The sequence below is a fragment of the Telmatherina bonti genome (assembly GCF_933228915.1).
Source record: "Telmatherina bonti genome assembly, chromosome: 10".
Lineage (NCBI taxonomy): Eukaryota > Metazoa > Chordata > Actinopteri > Atheriniformes > Telmatherinidae > Telmatherina > Telmatherina bonti.
The window spans coordinates 9,213,283-9,230,961 of record NC_136628.1 but is presented as its reverse complement, the minus strand read 5'-3'; the positions used below and the strand labels follow the sequence as shown (position 1 = coordinate 9,230,961).

Here is a 17,679-nt window from a genome sequence, read left to right as displayed (position 1 = left end):
TATTCCATCTGACTTCAGACACCCCTGACATATGGCAACTAACAGTTTTGTTCCATTATCAATTCAATGAACTAGTTTCATCCTGAAAGAAATATTCTCAAGGCAAAGTCAGCAACTCCTGGTTCTCCATGCACGTGCTTGAGTAGAAATCTAAAAATAGAAGGACTGAAATTTGCCTCTTCACACTTCCTAACCTCCAGACACAGACCGCCGTCGCTAAGGACACAAGTCGTGCTCGCCGTGTAAACGAAGAGCCTCCTCCTCCCGCTCGCTCCTTCCTTGACTTCTTCCAGTTCTCTGTCTGCATGAATGACATCAGCACAGACCAAAACATGTAATCTGTGTGACCCAGTTTCCATGGCGATGCACACTGGCTGTCGCTGCAGCAGGACGCAGGCAGAAGGAGGTTACACCATACAGAACCACAGCCTGCTGGGCGAGGGGAGGGGGCTCCACCAAATCCTGAGGCTCTGCATCTGATATCATCCTCAACATAAACACACACACACACACACAGCACCGGTGTGTACCGGGAGACTGAGGAGCGCAGCAGAGCAATTACTGATCGCTGCTGATGTTAGCGGTGAATTATAAATGATTAGTCATACTGTAGGGTTATTAATCTCCCATCCTGCAGGGACCTGAGGCTTAATAGCCGGATGGGTTTGATGCCTTTAAGGGTGAAAGTACTTCTCATTATTTATGCCCAGTAACATAAAAAAGATGTATCTCTGCAGGGGATTACCTGTGCTTCACTGACTGACCGGGGAGTGGGATCTGTTTATGGACATATGAAATAGCTTAATTATTTTGAACACAGATAACGACCATGTATACAGCGGGAAAGCGTGAGTCCTGCTGCATCGGTTGCTGCTGAAGCTGAGGTTGTTTAAATGCAGCAAAACAAAGAAAAATGTCTGCATCTTACAATTTACAACGACTGGATCAGTTGGCAAAAACAGTTGGATACCTGATAGCTCCATGAACACAAATAAACTCATAAAATATCCTTTGTCAGCAAGAACCAGGACAAAAGTCCCTGAAAGCGGATCTCTGCGGTGTTTACATGCATGTGGACAGAAATACACTCTGACATGAGACGAGAAGGATTCAGAGGTAAGTTTGCTTTAAAATATTTAAAGAAGAAGAGATATTTTAGTAGATATATTTTAGAGAAATTAGCTGATTGTTACTGATGCTGTACCTCACTGCTGCTCCATCCGAACCACCATTACCATCACCGAGGCAGTAATCTTCATCACCGAGGCAGTAATCTTTATCACCTCGTATCTGCTGCCGCCTGCGGACCAGGACAACTGGACCAAAGATGTACGACGCCTCGCCACAGTTACTGTTCTGTTGATCTCACACTTTTCTGGCTTTTCATGTTGTTAGACATCAGAGCATCGGTGTAAACTCTGCTTTCTCTGACAGAGGCTGCTTTTAAAAACCGACAAGCCGCTCTGGAATATAAAACATAAATCTCATAATAGTTATCCTTTGTTAAGAAACAGCTTCAAACTTTTTTAAAGCTCTTTGTTTTTTAATATGTTATATATTTGACATAGTTTCTGCTTTATTTTAGATGCTGCTGCTGTTTGTGGATCTATGACTGTCTCTCTGCAGGTGCTCTTGATGATTATCATATTGTCTATTGGAGGTTGTACGATGTTTTCTGTTTGCTTCATTGACGTAGCAGCTAAATGTTATACCTGCTTCTAATTTTACTTCTATCACTGTATATAATTTTAAAAACTTCATTTCAGGCTTTGTATGAATTAATCTTGATAAATCGCATTTTAATTGCACAATATTTGCCCCAAAAAGAAAAAAAATCTATTTAAGTGGATTTTGGTGGAGGATTAAATCAAACAGACACAGATATTAATCTTGTAAACTTTAAAAATGCATTTTATTTTAAAACCTTAAAAATAAAAATAAATGTAACAAATAGAAAACATCCCTGACCAAAACTGAACAGACCTAAAGTTAGTGTCATTTGAAATACTTTAACTAAAAGCTCCAGTCTACAACGTGTTACAGTACTTTTATCTTTTTAAATATTTTCGTCCAAGTCTTCATTAATGGACATTAAAGACGCACTACGTAACTTTCTGCCTTCAACACTCCGAGTCCTGGACTTGTTTGAAAACACAGGGACATCTAGCGGTGAGGAATCTAATAGAAAAAAATTGAATATCAGGATTTTTTGCTTCACAATTTTAAAATCGATATTTTTGTTTAACAAAAAAACCAACATTACAAAACTTTTCATTCATTCATTTTCATTCATTCATTCATTCATTCATTTTCCTAACCGCTTATTCCAATTCAGGGTTGCGGGAAGCTGGAGCCTATCCCAGCTGTCTTTTGGGCGAAAGACAGGGTACACCCTGGACAGCTCGCCAGTTCAGTCCAGGATTACAAAACTTTTGTCAGTTTTAATAGTTTTTTTTATCTTTTGACTTTCCTTCTTGGGCCTCATAGCAGCAGAAGGATTGTCTGGCTACTGTCTTGCTTTTTTTTACTAACTTAAATTAAGAAAAATGACAAGTAAATAAAGATTTGTACTTTGTTTTTGTTTTTTTCTGTTTTTGGTCTCTACAAAAATTTTAAGGTGTAACTTATCCCAAACACTCCTGCAGCTCCTATCAAACAAATATCAACAAATCGCAAGAATCACAATTTAAATCGAATCAGTAACACAAAAGAAATGTATCATAATCAAATTGAATTGGGATGGAAACATATCATTGCAGCCATGGTGACATCTATCATGTATATTTGTAGAGCAGCTGCTACCCAGCAGCCTACTGAGGCTGAGAAACCAACACGATACAACTTTCACAACCGGCCTGTTTTGTTTCCAGCCTAAAGCACACCTGTGCAATAAACATGCTGTCTAATAGCATCCTGATATATTCCACACCTGTGAGATGGGATGAATTATCTCAACCAAGAAGAAAGGTTCACGGACACAGATTCAGACAGATTTGTGAACAACATTTGAAGGAAATATTGTGCATGTAGATAAAAGTTTTAAATCTTTGAGTGTAGCTCATGAGAAATTGGAGCGAACCCAAAAGTGTTGTGTTTATACGTTTGTTCAGCATAACTATTATAATGATTGCTGCAGGCTAATCCGTTTCCCCTTTCCATGTTTCATTTCAGTTAGTTTGTCTTTCTTTTCTACCCTTCTTTTAACCCTTTTTTACCTTTTGTTCAGCCTGTCAGGTTCTGAATTAATAAATCAGTTCATCGCTCAACAAACATTTAAAACTAGGATTTAAAGTATTAAGGGCAGGCCTAACTTCGCAGAGTTAATGATAGCTAGTTTGGAAGGTTTGTTTATCTAAAGTCGCCTCCCTGATTGAACAGATTCATGTTTGGTTCTTTTGGTCCGATGTTATTTCTCTTATTTACACAACATGTAATTTCTCCTCTGCTCTTTGTTTGGGCGATGATCCACCCTGATGCGCCAACACTGCCACCAACATTCACAACCCAGCCACACTAAATGTTTTCCACTGCAGCTGAAACAAACAAGGACTGCTCCAGTCCTTCCAGTCCTTCCAGTCCTTCTAGTCCTTCCAGTTCTTCCAGACCTTCCAGACCTTCCAGTCCTTCCAGTCCTTCTAGTCCTTCTAGTCCTGCCAGTCCTGCCAGTCCTTCCAGTCCTTCCAGTCCTTCCAGTCCTTCTAGTCCTGCCAGTCCTGCCAGTCCTTCCAGTCCTTCGAGTCCTTCCAGTCCTTCCAGTTCTTCCAGTCCTTTCAGTCCTTCTAGTCCTTCTAGTCCTGCCAGTCCTTCCAGTCCTTTCAGTCCTTCTAGTCCTTCCAGTTCTTCCAGACCTTCCAGACCTTCCAGTCCTTCCAGTCCTTCCAGTCCTGCCAGTCCTTCCAGTCCTTTCAGTCCTTCTAGTCCTTCCAGACCTTCCAGTCCTTCCAGTCCTTCTAGTCCTTCCAGTTCTTCCAGACCTTCCAGTCCTTCCAGTCCTTCCAGTCCTTCTAGTCCTGCCAGTCCTTCCAGTCCTTTCAGTCCTTCTAGTCCTGCCAGTCCTTCCAGACCTTCCAGTCCTTCCAGTCCTTCTAGTCCTGCCAGTCCTTCCAGACCTTCCAGTCCTTCCAGTCCTTCCAGACCTTCCAGTCCTCCAGTACGGTACTGATGGAGAATTCAGCTACAAACTGGAAATCTGAAATTCCAATTTCCAGCAAGCCAAGTCGGTCAGAAGTCAGACTTCCATGTCAGGATGGGAAACGTTAAAGTTCTAGCTGGACATTATCAACTCTTCAGTGCTGCTAACTTACCTGGCCAAACTTCCTCCAGACAGTTTCGTGTTTGAAAGGATCCGGCGTCCTGAGGCGCGGCGACGAGCCAGTCCTCGTGGAGCGCTGCCCCGTAGGTGTTCCATGTCTCCCTGTTCTGACACACTTTGCTGACTTTAAATGAAGTTCAGCACAATGACTGATAAATGTGTCAGATGTGTTGGAGCGGGGAGACATGGAAAACCTGCAGGACCGGAGCTGGACACCCCTGTTCATGGAGCTTTTTAAGGTGTAACTTATCCCAAACACTCCTCCAGCTCCTATCAAACGAAGCTGCCGCTGCAGATTTAAAGCTTCACACAAGGACTTGTTTGTCCATTCAGAGACGCCGTAGTAAAAATGGTGGCAGCAGCATGTGTGTGAACCACGGCAAGTAGATATAAAGCGATTAGATTCCAACATAAACACAGCTTTTATACCTTTAAAGCCCAACTTAAGAACTGGGGAGGAAAACTCAATTTTTTTTAAAACTGAAGTGTTTATTTTACGCTTTAACAAAATCTTTAAAAACAAAAAAAACATTTTTTACCTTGTGATAGATAAGAGCGATTGCAGTCTAGTTTTCTGCTGCTTGGTCTCCACCAGGGTGGAGGAAACCAGTATCTCATGGTGAACAACAGGATGATGTTTCTACCATAAAGTGATGTAAAATGTCTCAGAAACGGTGTGGACATCATACAAACGTTGGGCTTTAAAGGGTTAATCATTTTCTGTTGTTGACTTTTTGTTTTGTTTAATATTTACCAAATGTGAGCAATTCAGGCAGGAAACTACCTACCCGTGGCCTCTTCCAGACGACACGCCCGATCCTGTTGCCCTGGTAGAAGAGCGAGTCGTCGGTGGCGGGGAAGCGGGGGTCCTCAAACAGGAGGCCACTCTGCAAGCACTGCCTCTTCAGGGTGGAGTACTGCTGCCCCTCGAAGGCCTTCACTGAGGTGAACATACTGCAGCCCTGAAGGACACAACCCAAACGAGAAGGAGGGATGACGGTCAGTACGCGTCTTCTACACCGATGCTGCACTTCTATCCTTCACTTCCACTTCCACACCCAGCGGACTGCAGACTGGAAGACATGATGAGCGCCGGATGCAGCATGCATTCATCAGGTCAAAATGATTCATCTGTCCATTCACCGATATCCTCCAGGGCCTCGTTATCACTTCTATACGTTGACGGAGCCGTGTGGACATTGATCAGTTGAGGAGATGCTGAGGGGCCGGTGAGTCAGGACGGAGGATGATCAATACTGAGGCAATGGATAAATGGCAAATGTTTCCACTGATCGCTAAGCGTGTCCCACAATCCAGCAACTACGATACTGGTTTCACTTAAATAAAGCGAACTGAACTGAACTACGTACTACTTTAAAATAAAACTTAAAATGACATGCATGTTACAAGAAAAATGCCTTTAAAAGGTCTCCTATAAAAAGAAATGCAGTAACTTCATGTCACGGGCTTCTCTGCTCTTCCCAATGATGATGGCACAGTCGGGGTTTTGTTTGAGGTGGTTTATCCTCCCAAGTGCAACAATACATACAGTTGTGTTCATATGTATTCATCCCCTTCCATTAAAGAAAAGGCTGAATTTACAACAGGCGCTCAAATAACTGGAGACTTAAAAAAGGAACAGTCACTAAAAAATATAATTTATTAATATAAGACACTGTTTTTTCATTTAATTGAGTTGAAGAAAGAAAAAAAAACAAACAAACAAATTGGTCCTGGACAAATTAGAGCACTTTTCTGTTGAACAGTGGGACAAAATACCTGTCAACAGGTGCAGAAGTCTGACTGAGAGGAACAGAAAACACCTGACTGGAGCGGAAACATTAAAGGATTGTTCAACAAAATACTAGTTTATGAGTGATGTAATATGTAATAAATTATCTAATTTGTTTGCTTTTCTATTGAACCAGAATTAGAAAATAATGTAATGATTTTCATAAAATTTTATTCCTTATTATTTTAGTCAATTTCAGCTTATTTTACAGGCAGCTGTTTTTTTCCTTCTTTAATGAAAGGGGATGAATAAATATGAGCACAACTGTATAGTCACCCTAAGCAATATGTACAATATTTACAATATTTACACAGGTTTCTCAGCTTACGTCTCTAACTGCCAGCTCTGCAACACAATCCAACCTACTCGCCACGTCAATCAAGTCAGAATGATCTTCTTTTAACCGGTAGCTCCTCCCACACAGAAAGCTTCCCAATCATCCGTGAAAATAAGATTTCTCTAAAATGACAGTTTTTCTGCATCACAACTCAACATACCAACACAATCCGGAACAGATATACATTCAGACAAGCCCAACATCATGAAACCTTTTTTTTTTTTTTTTTTTTTAAATTCGTGTCTTGTCCAGCATTTAAGCAGCAGAATGATGGTCTGGATGCTGTTTTCTGCTGAGCAAATTTACTTTGCCAAGGGGAGCATTACTGGTATGATGATCCCCTTGATTTTCTAGATTCTTATTTTATTTCTTTATTTATTTTGTATAATAGTAATACAGAGTTTCTACTTCTGGACCAGACTGGAGAAGATAGAAGAGAGACAGAAAGACAAAGGGAAGAAGAAAGAAAACACTTCATAGAGAGAGAGGAAAAGAGAGAGATAGAGAAAGGAAAAAAAAAAACCATCATGATACGAAAACTTGATACGAAAACATGATAAAACGCCATGATGAAGCGATTCAGTGCGGCGTGTAACGATGACATCACTGCCGCGCTGTGACACACGTCTGCGTCTGAAGCGCCATGCGGCCTCGGTTTACACACATGACCAAACTACATGGAGACCAGTGGTTAGTAAACACATTCACAGTAGCGTTAGTGTAAATATCAGGTGTGCACCCCGAATAACATGCTGACAGGCGACAGGTAGAATGTCTTTCTCCACTTTAGTTTCTAAACAACTTTTAACAGCAGTTTACAGAAGTTAAACTACTTCTACTAAATTTCATCTTAAATATTATTATAATAAAATAGTAAAAAGGTGACAAGGGAATTTAAAGCCTGCCAAACCCAGAGAAAACTGTCTGAGTTTCCAGCCATCAGGTGAACAGAAAGCAGGAATGGAGTCTCAGGTTTTCTAGATTCTCAGGTGAGATAAATCTTCACAAAACATACAATAACTTCCATCCATGTACGTTTAGTGTTTACATTGTTAGCTTTACTGTTCATCTCCCCCCCCAGCCCGGATCCAGGATTAAAAGGTTACATCCTGTTTCAGGAATGTAATGTTAACATAGACGTGTGTTGTATCTGCAGCAATCTCAGCTAAAAGCCCAATAAAAACATTTCTATGACCAACAAACACTTAAAATATTCACACAAATTATGGATCCACATGTCCACTCGATGACACTTCTACTCATACTGCTCACAGATTACACACCTGCAAGTTTCATCTCTGAACCAGAAGCAAAATGTTGAATTTGTGCTTCATGTTTGTAAAACGTGGTAATAAAATATGTTTGCCTTTGCAGTCTCGTCTCCAAAACTTCTATCCACCAGGATAAAATTTAGTTCGAAAAACAATGTTTCTCATTGTGCTTTGGGAGCAGTTTCCTACGGTGGCCCTGAAGTGTCACAGCAAAACAAAAGCCACAACACAACACATTAAGCCACAACGGAAGTGATTTTTTTTTTTTTTTTTTATTTCTCGGGACCACCATAATGGAATTTACATCATCTGAAGTGAGCAGCGACATACGTAACATCACGGGAAGTCAGCTGTTTTCAGTCCTTACAGATGATAAACGGGAGATCGTTTGAAAAAGTCCGTGAAGAAAAGAAAACACTGATGGTAAAATAAATAAAAATAAATGATTAAAACAATGTCAGTATGCATTATAATTATTGTTTCAACTGTGTAAATCGGGAGTTATTGTATGTTGGTGGTATGTGGATATTGACCAAACCGTCTCAGCCTGTTGCCTGATAAAGTCCCAGAAACGGAAACTGGTCGTGGAAAAGACGGGGATGCAAAAAAACAAAGCAAAAAACAAACCTTTGCTGATTTCAGGGTGACCAGAAGTACTCTTTTACCCAGATATGTCTTATTTTTGATAGCGTAAATAAGAGTTTGACTGGAATGTAAAAATCTACCGGGATTTTGCGCTACGTAGCCGCATCCGATGCAGAGTAAAATACTGGAAGTGTTGATGACACTGCATACTGAAATTAGTGAGCATTGCTGGTCTAGACGGGTCAATATAGATCAATAAATTGGAGACAGGAGCTTTAAATGCCGCAATGAAGACAGCAACAAACTATAGATAGCTTACTTTATTTTTAATAATTGTTTTATTGAATAGCAACACAGAAATAATAAAATGCAATACAGAGAAATAAAATATTTTCAAGGATTAGTGTACATATCACAGTTGAGACAATAATGATAAGGTAATACTTACATTAATAAACGTTTTAAATCATTTTATTCATTTTCATTATTTTTTACCATCAGTGACTGTTTCAAACGATCTCCCGCTTGTAATCTGCAAGGACTGAAAACAGCTGACTTTCCGTGATGTTACGCTACGTCGCTGCTCACTTCAGATGATGTCAATTCCATTGCGTTGTGTTGTGTCTTAAATGTGTTGTGTTTTGGCTTTTGTTTTGCTGTGACACTTCAGGGCCACCGTAGTTTCCCGTCCAAAATCCCAGTTTTCTGCTCAGTTCCACGAGTTGCTCTGACACACATTTAAACGTTAATTATGATGATGTTATTATCATCTGTGGTAATTACCACAGATTACACTGATGCACGGTAGGTTTCTGGTAAAAACGTGGCACCTTGCCGCTACATAGCGACTTTCCAGGAGGGACTCTATTTAAAGAAAAAGCAAAGATCAACGAGTCCAACAGGTTTTTCTGATGTAAGTGAAGACTTTTGGTGAGTAATGTGAAAGCACGTGTTGTTTACGCTTCTCTGTTAGCGGCAGCTCAGTAAGCTCCTCCCCGTCCAGAAGAACACAAAGGATGTTTGGTCTTCCTGCAGCTTCAGAGAAGCAGGTGATCACCTGAGCTGCATGACCAGGCTGAAGCCACAACACAGTCTGCTTTACTGTCACATATTACTGTCTATAAAAGCTGGGGGAGGTAACATCGGGGAGCTAGTAAGGTGTTAAAGTAGCACCCTGTCTTGGCTCCTCCCTCTCTTTTGGCTCCTCCCCCTCTGGTTTTGCTCCTTGCATGATCCAAGGCTTTTTTCTTACCTCTGCCAATGAGGTTATGTTTTTACCACCATTCATCTGTTTGTGTTTAGGATACCTCAAAAATTTATGGACGGATTTGAATTAAATTTTCGTGAGTTGTTGGAGTTCTGTGTGGAGTTTGCATGTTCTCCCCGTGTATGCGTCGGTTCTCTCCGGGTACTCCAGCTTCCTCCCACCATCCAAAGACATGCATGTTAGGTTAATTGGTTACTCTAAATTGCCCATAGGAGTGAGTGTGAGCGTGAGTTGTTGTATGTCTCTCTGTGTGGCCCTGCAATGGACTGGCGAGCTGTCCAGGGTGTACCCTGCCTTTCGCCCAAAGCCAGCTGGGATGGGCTCCAGCTTCCCTGCAACCTTGAATTGGATTAAGCGGTTCAGAAAATGAATGAATGAGTTGTTGGGAATGTGAAAATGAAGAACAGATCGCAGCTTTTTCCAACGATTTTCTCTTTCTCGACTGTTTAGCGGGAGGAGGCGAATAAACCGAGCCTGGTCAGGGAAATACTTCCTGCATTTTCTCAGTCGTGAAGCTAACAAAATATAAGAAATGAGCAACTTTATTTCGGCCCGAACGTTTTGATTGGTCAGAGTTTTTACAGATTTACAGTAAACTGAGGCGTCTAACTATATTTCTTATTGTTCATTATTTAAAAATGTACAGACTACTATCAGGACGAGGAACCACTTCACCCAGAGTAAAATGTCTCTGAGCAACATTACCTTCCCCAGCTTTATGAAGAGTGTGGACGAAAACATTTAAAAAATAAAAAGTTCTGTAACACGTTGTAGATTAGAGCTGTAGGTAAATTCAGTGGTGTAGTCCTGGGTATACGCGGGTATACAGAGTATACCCACTTCTTCTTCAGTCAACATAGAGCAGGGGTCGGAAACTCCGGTCCTCCAGTGCCACAGTCCTGCAAATGTTAAGAGTTTCCCTGCTGCATCATACCTGATTCAAATCAGTGGCTAATCAGCAGACTTGTGCAGAATTTGATGTCAAGCTCTGCAGAAGTCTGCTGATTGGGTCTGATGTTTACAGACAGCTCTTGTAATAGTGACGAGTTTTGGAAATGGATGTTGTGTGTGACTTAAAGAGAAGGACTGGAAAGGTTGGATTTTTCTTCGTCATGCTTTTTTGATGCGTAAAGCACTTTGTTACATTTGTTTGTAGGAAAATGTATTTTAGGACTGTGATGATATGCTTTTGTCCCGATTTGATTGGATTCAGATTTTTGAGTGCCGATTTGATTTAAGTTGCAATTCTCACAATTCTTCAATATTGCTCATTTTTGTAGATTAAAAACAAAATAAATGTATAAAACTTTTTTTTTTTCACGTAATTTTTCTTAATTTCTGTTAGGAAAATCGAACACAGTAGCCAGACCATCATTCTGCTGCTATAACGCCCAAGAAGACAAGTAAAAAGATCAATAAAACCAATGAAAATGACAAAAGTTTTACAATGGAATATTTTTTATTAGAAAAAAAAAAAAAAAAAATTTTAACAAAAAAAAAAAAATCAATTTTAAAATTGTGAATCAAAGAAATCCTGATTTTTTATTTTTTATTTTTTGATTTCCCACCCCTAATGTATTTATTCATAAATAAAGTTTGGTTGTAATCTGGATTGAGAAGAACGTTGATAGTTTGTAAGACATCTGTCATGAGGTGGACCGAGCCTTATAGTGAGGAGCTAAACCAGAATGGTGGGTGTCCATGTAGCTTCATAGAGCAGGTAGCGTGGCATGTACCATGCAGATACAGTGAAGGGACGTTTCTTGTTGACGTAACTGATAAATTATATATATCGAGCCATGTTGAATGTTTTACGGTCTTGACTTATTGTATTGGTGGGTCGATGTTTACATCCAGTTTTTATGTCTGGATGTTGCATTAATTGTAAAGTAAATGTCAATCACTGGTTTGTCTTGTAGGAGGGGTCTCCAGTATAAAGAGAGGATTTCTTGTTATGTGTTGACTGGTGTACAGCTGCACACGCCTTTTTACTGGTGACCAGAATGAAGATGAGAACCAGGATGAAGAGCTGACCACAACCTGCCTCACAGCCTCCATGTGTTTTACCAACAACATGATGCAAGCATGGAGCTCTAAACGGAGCGGTGTTAAGCAGGGGTGTCCAGGGCCTCAACGGCCACAGTCCTGCAGGTTTTCTATGTGTCCCTGCTCCAACACACCTGACTCAAATGAAAGAATCATTGTGCAGAAATACATAGGTTGTTGGATCCATTTAATGTAAAGGGACCTCACGGACAGACTATGGACATCCCTGGTGTGAAGTCAGGATTATTCCTCCGTTGTCATGGTTTCCACAATGTGAACATGCAGAATGTTGCACACACACACACACACACACACACACACACACACACACACACACACACACACACTATTTATGTTCAAAGAATAAGATTCTATTTGAGGTTTTTTTTTGTGATTGGATATAAAAACAGGAAGTGATTCCATGAAATCATCTGAAACTTACAGCTGGATTCTAAGCCAATCAAATCATTTCATGTGTGAATATGTGATATTATCAAACATGATGCTGCAGCAGGATCAGCATGCTGTTACACAGAAACAAGGAGAGAAAAAACATATTTTCTAACCCGGAAATATCAGTTTAAAATGTCTGGTTATTTTCTCATCAGTAAAACTGGAGAATCTGTGATTAATATATTTCTAGTAATCAGCATGATTCAGAAATAAGCACAAAAATGTGATGTTATGATACGAGACACAGCAGATGGACAGAGCTCATTAAATCCTGCGTTGAGCTCAGAAAACGACCTGATAAGACTTCGTTTCACCTCCTGACTCGCTGAAATCAATATGTTCAGGATGAGATTCATCAGCTGCAGCGAAAGAAGTAAAAGCTTCTCAGATCATCTGATGTCAACACTTTTCCATTAGATCTAGTGGGAAAGTGTGTCCAAACCAACGTTAGTTTTCTCACCTAAAATCCCAGTTTGTCAGATGAAACGTTGTTAATATAACACGATGTTGTTCAGGATGTCAAGTGGAAAACTGCCAGAAGACTTTCTGTTTGACTCTTTACTCATTGTTCCGCTGCCTGAGATGTTTGACCACTTTGACCCCTGACCTTCTCATACTGAGATACGTTGATCCATTTTTCATCCAGAAAAAGAGAAATGTGTCGCACAGCAAGCAAAGGGTCTTTGGTTCACTGCGCTTCATCCAGCTGGAGGAGGCGGGACCTCGCCGCTGGGAATCACTGAGATGAATAAAAGTAGAAAATCTTGTAAACTGAGGCAGAACCAAGAGCGTCTGTTGTTACATCTGAACCTCACGGATGATCCGATGTTCCAGTATTTATACACCGTTCAGAAAACTATCATTTCTTTCATTTACCAACAAATCATGAATAAATGTATCGGGGTGCTGCAGACAATGTTTTTACTGCGTTTTTTTTTTTTTCTTTCTTTCTGACGCATCGGCACCGCCATCTTTGTTACGCCTCTTCAATCCTCCGCCAGAAGCAAGAACGTTTTAGTCAACAAGGCTGAAGATCTTACAGGTCGGTGGAGGTTTCCAAATGTTTGGAGGCAGGATGGGAGTCAGACCTCCTTAGCAAGTTTTTCATGTCAAACAGCAGCGACGGACAACGTTCACTCATTCATCCATTTTCTGCACCACTAAGTCCAGTTAGGGGTTGCTGGGAAGCTGGAGTCTGTCCCAGCGATGACTGGACGAGAGGCAGGTCCACCTGGACGGGTCTCAAGTCCATCATAGATAACATTAACATGATGGAAAAGTTACAGTTGACTCTATGTACTATTGAGGAGTTATTTACGGTGGCCCTGAAGTGCAAACCACAACAACAAAACAAAAAACACAAACTACAAAACAAAAAAACGCAACAATAAATTAAGAAAAACAACAAATTGAAAATGACAACAATTACAAAAACCACGATGACAAATTAAAAAAACACGACAAATTTAATGAACACTACAAAAAATTCTAAAAAACACAACAAATTAAAAAAAAAAAAAAAAAAAAAAAATGGTAAAACACAATGACAAATAAAAAAAAGACAACGAACTTAGAAAAAGCACCACGACATTAACATACCAGAAGACGTAGGTACCAGCAGGCAACAGGAGAAATCGCTGATTGGACGATGGCACCAGACGGCTTCTGAACCGGAAGTTGTTGTACTTTTGTACCTCGTTCAGTTTGGAGGAAAGGCTGAAGTACTAAATTCGTTGTGTTGAATACTATAGAAGTGTTGGAAGTAGTTTTAGTGTGCTGATTGAGACACATTTTGTGTAAAGTGTGTAATAATCAAAATATTCTTGGATAGCAGCAGCTATGTTTGGGCTCCGGGTTACGTTCATGTTTTAAAAACTGCGCTACAAACACAACAACTTCCGGTTCAGAAGCCGTCTGGCGCCATCGTCCAACCAGCGATTTCTCTTGTTGCCTGCTGGTACCTACCTCTTCCGGTGTGTTGATGTCGTTGTGCTTTTTCTAAGTTTGTTGTCGTTTTTTATTTGTCATTGTGTTTTATCATTTTCTTCATGTTTTTTTTTTATTTGTTGTGCTTTTTAGAATGTTTTGGTAGTGCTAATTTAATTGATTGTGTTTTTTAATTTGTCATTGTGTATTTTTATTTTTATTTTGTTATTTTCAATTTGTTGCTGTTTTTTAATTTTGTGTTGCGTTTTTTGTTTTGTAATTGTGGTTTGCACTTCAGGGCCACCGTAGTTGTTGATATTTCACACTGAAACCTTTTGCTGCTTCACACCAACAAAGTGCCGCTACACACAGCTTACACACTCCCAGTTATCTGGTCTGATGGCAGCAACGCTTTTAGATCATCGTTCAGCGTCAGCAGGAAGTCTGGAAAGTAAAACTCCGTCGATGGGAACGTCTGAACGAAGCAGCGTCATCAGAATTATTTCACTAAAAGCTCCAGTCGTCCTCAGATTCATTTCTAAACTTTCAATAAAGAAAAGGTTTAATTTAAAACAATCAAAAGAACAATAACTAAAAATCAGCACAATTATAATTTACTGATATAAGACAGTTTTTTTCATTTAATGGAGAACAAAGGATGGTTCAACAAAATATGACAATAATATTTTCTTAGCGATACTCAATGAAAGAAGAAATGATAAATCATTATCATAGCATGCCATATGACTGAAGTTTTTCACTTTATAAATGAATAATTCTCCGCATTTTAACTGCTTGTGATCATTTTTACAAATTAAATTAAATTTCTCATACATATAGTTATGTACAATCACATATACATGTACATAGATGTATAAACATACATACATGTACATGTATAAATATGCACACATGAAGCATGTACATATAGAGACAGAAATGCATACGCATACATACATTATACATAAATCAAAGTACTTCTGTCCTGTATGTTTGTAATATATGGGGTTTTTTTTAGGATATTTTTCAATTTAATAAGAGAAGGACATGACTTCATGTTATCACTTAAGTTGTCCCACAGTTTAACTCCAGTGGTTGTGATAGAATGGTATTTAGTTTGTGTGTTTACTTCATCTGTTTTTAGGATGCATGTACCTCGTCGTGCATATGAACTCTCCCCCATCTGAAACAACCTCTGGATACTTCGTGGTACTTTTTTATGAATAAACGTGAGGATGACTGTAGATGCTAGCTGCAGCCGCTGAGCTTTGTTTGTCTTTTCGCCACAAACATCGTCGACTTTAAAGTCACATGATCGACATGGACGTTGCTGCCTCGCCGCGCCGCGCCGCGGATGAAGAGTCTCGCTCAGTGTGACATGCTCAGTTGGTCATAAAAACACCCCCTCCCCCCGTAAGCTCCAGTCACTGGACCGGCACGTTGTATCCTTCCTGACTGGGACCGAACTGGGAAGAAGAAGCGCGACATGATGGAGGTCATGAGCAGACAAATCCACACCACGCAGTTTAACCCTTTAACGTTCACACTAACAAAAAGATCAGAGAAAAATGTTTGTTTTTGGACAAGAATAAACAGAATAAATGTTTTTTAGCAAACAGCTGAGATGTTAAAAACAAGAAGTTTATAACAACAGTGAAACCCTAAACACAGTTTGTGTTTTACGTTCCCAAACCAGCTGCTAGAGATGCTCAAGCAGGTTTATCTCCACTATTATTAAAGTGGAACTATTCTGTGCATTTCAGGCTAATTTATTTTTATTTCTGAGACCAGAAGGGCTGGGATTGATGGAGTTATTGTCACAAATGGCTTTATTTACTTCAGACCGACCCTCTCCGTAGGCTATCAGATCAGCCTGTGGGCAAAACGAGTGGATTGAGACTCTTCCGCATTAAGCCCCGCCTCCCGCCACTGCACTACATCGGGAGCGCGCACCGCACCTGCTTTCGGCATCATTGTAACATCTCATAAACAGAAGGATTAGGCTAATATGAACTCAATAAAAAAAACAAATACAATGTCAACACATAGCATACAGCCCTACATGTTGGAACCTGAATCAGACCCTGAAAACGAAGTGGAAAACAGCAACCCACAGCAAGGAATGCAGCAGGATGTCTCTCTTTGGTAAACTCACCAGCCATCGTTGGGAATAACTTTATCCCACGTTTTCCACCCGCCTGATGTATTTGTACATGCCCTTGTTAACCAGTAGAAGGTAACCAATCACCGAACCTTATCCCCCGGGACGTCACAAGGATTTCCAAGTAGAAAAAACTCTCTAAAACGACGCGTTTTTTGTCGCCACGGAAACTGAGCGGAGAGCGTGCTGGAAGTCAAACTCAAACTCAAACATGCGTTTAGGTGATAAAAAACAGTGTCGTTCACGTGTCTGATGAGGATTCAACACTAACACTGTAGAAAGCTCAGAAAACTCCGAACACCATAATAGCACCCCTTTAATGAAATTATTCAAAGTCGCAAATTTACGGCGACCAGATGGCAGAGCAGGACCTGAAAGGGTTAATACCAACCTGCTGATGTGGCGAGAAGCTTTGTGTGGACTTTATGTCACCTTAGACCAGGGATGCCCAAGTCCAGTCCTGGAGATCTACCATCCTGCTGTTTCTAGGTGCAACCCTTCTCCAACACACCTGAATCAGATAAGTGTCTCGTCAGCAGGCCTCTGCAGAGCTGAACGACATGCAGGAGAGGAACTCAGCTATTTGACTCAGCTGGACAGGGGTTGCATCTAAAGGTTTCAGGATGGTAGATCTCAAGGACCGGACTTGGGCACCCCTGCCTTAGACCCTTTAAAGGCCAAAACGTCTTCTGGCCTTCATCTGTTTTATTCATTTTAAACAAACTTCTTTCTTTCTTTGCTTTCATTTCCATTTATATTTTATTAGTATTTATTTTTATTCATTTAGCAAATATTTATTTGATTTTTTTGTGTGTGTGTTTTGTTTAGTTTCTCTGTGAATGGATGCAAATAAATTCAGGCGTTATGAAGTTAAAAACATCAGAATCTGCTTCATATCTGTGTCACCAAACATTTCAGAAAGTGAGAGAAGAAGAAAAAAAAAGCACATTTATCAACAAAACAACTTCTGTTAAACTCAGAGCGGAAAGTTGTGGTTTTAATTATCATGTTGCCATCACTGCCAGATGAATTATCACATCAACTTTGCCAGCGAAAGCGACGGTCTGCACGCCGCCAAACATCCACGCCTGTATTTTCCGTGCACGAACACGAGGTTTCGTGTAGGACTGAGCTTTTAATGAGAGCTGCGCTCCAGCAGAGAGGCAGGGGAGATGCTCGGATGATGTGGGAGGAATATTCCCTCTAAAGCTTCTTAAACTCTTCTTAACCCTCAAACGAATGTTCTTGTGGAGCTGTTTGTGACAGCCTGAATAAAAACAGAAAAGAAACACTGCAGACCAGAGCAGATGCACCAACTTTCCAGCTGGTAACCAGTATATCTGAAACAAATGCAGAGTGGAAAAGATGCAGACACACAGATCACTGCATCTCTCAGCTCATCCACTCTGAGCAGACTGCAGCTCACTGGGAAGGATGTCTTTCTGAAAAAAGTAACCTCAGTGATTCATCTGTAAGACAGGAGTCCAACGTTTATCAGGTTCTTTAATATGCAGAAGCTCAGAGACCAG

At 40.3% G+C, this 17,679-nt stretch overlaps 1 protein-coding gene across 1 annotated transcript in view; it reads right to left on the bottom strand.

Annotated features, from left to right (window-relative positions):
• Window positions 1-5,265, bottom strand: part of capn5b (calpain 5b) — a gene marked incomplete at both ends in the record, with an annotated part of 51,373 nt that extends 46,108 nt beyond the window's left edge. Inside the window, one exon of the mRNA XM_079247237.1 lies at window positions 5,101-5,265. Coding sequence (XP_079103363.1) covers window positions 5,101-5,265 — 165 coding nt within the window. The remainder of the gene's footprint in view (window positions 1-5,100) is intronic.
• Between the last annotated feature and the right edge of the window lie 12,414 nt (window positions 5,266-17,679).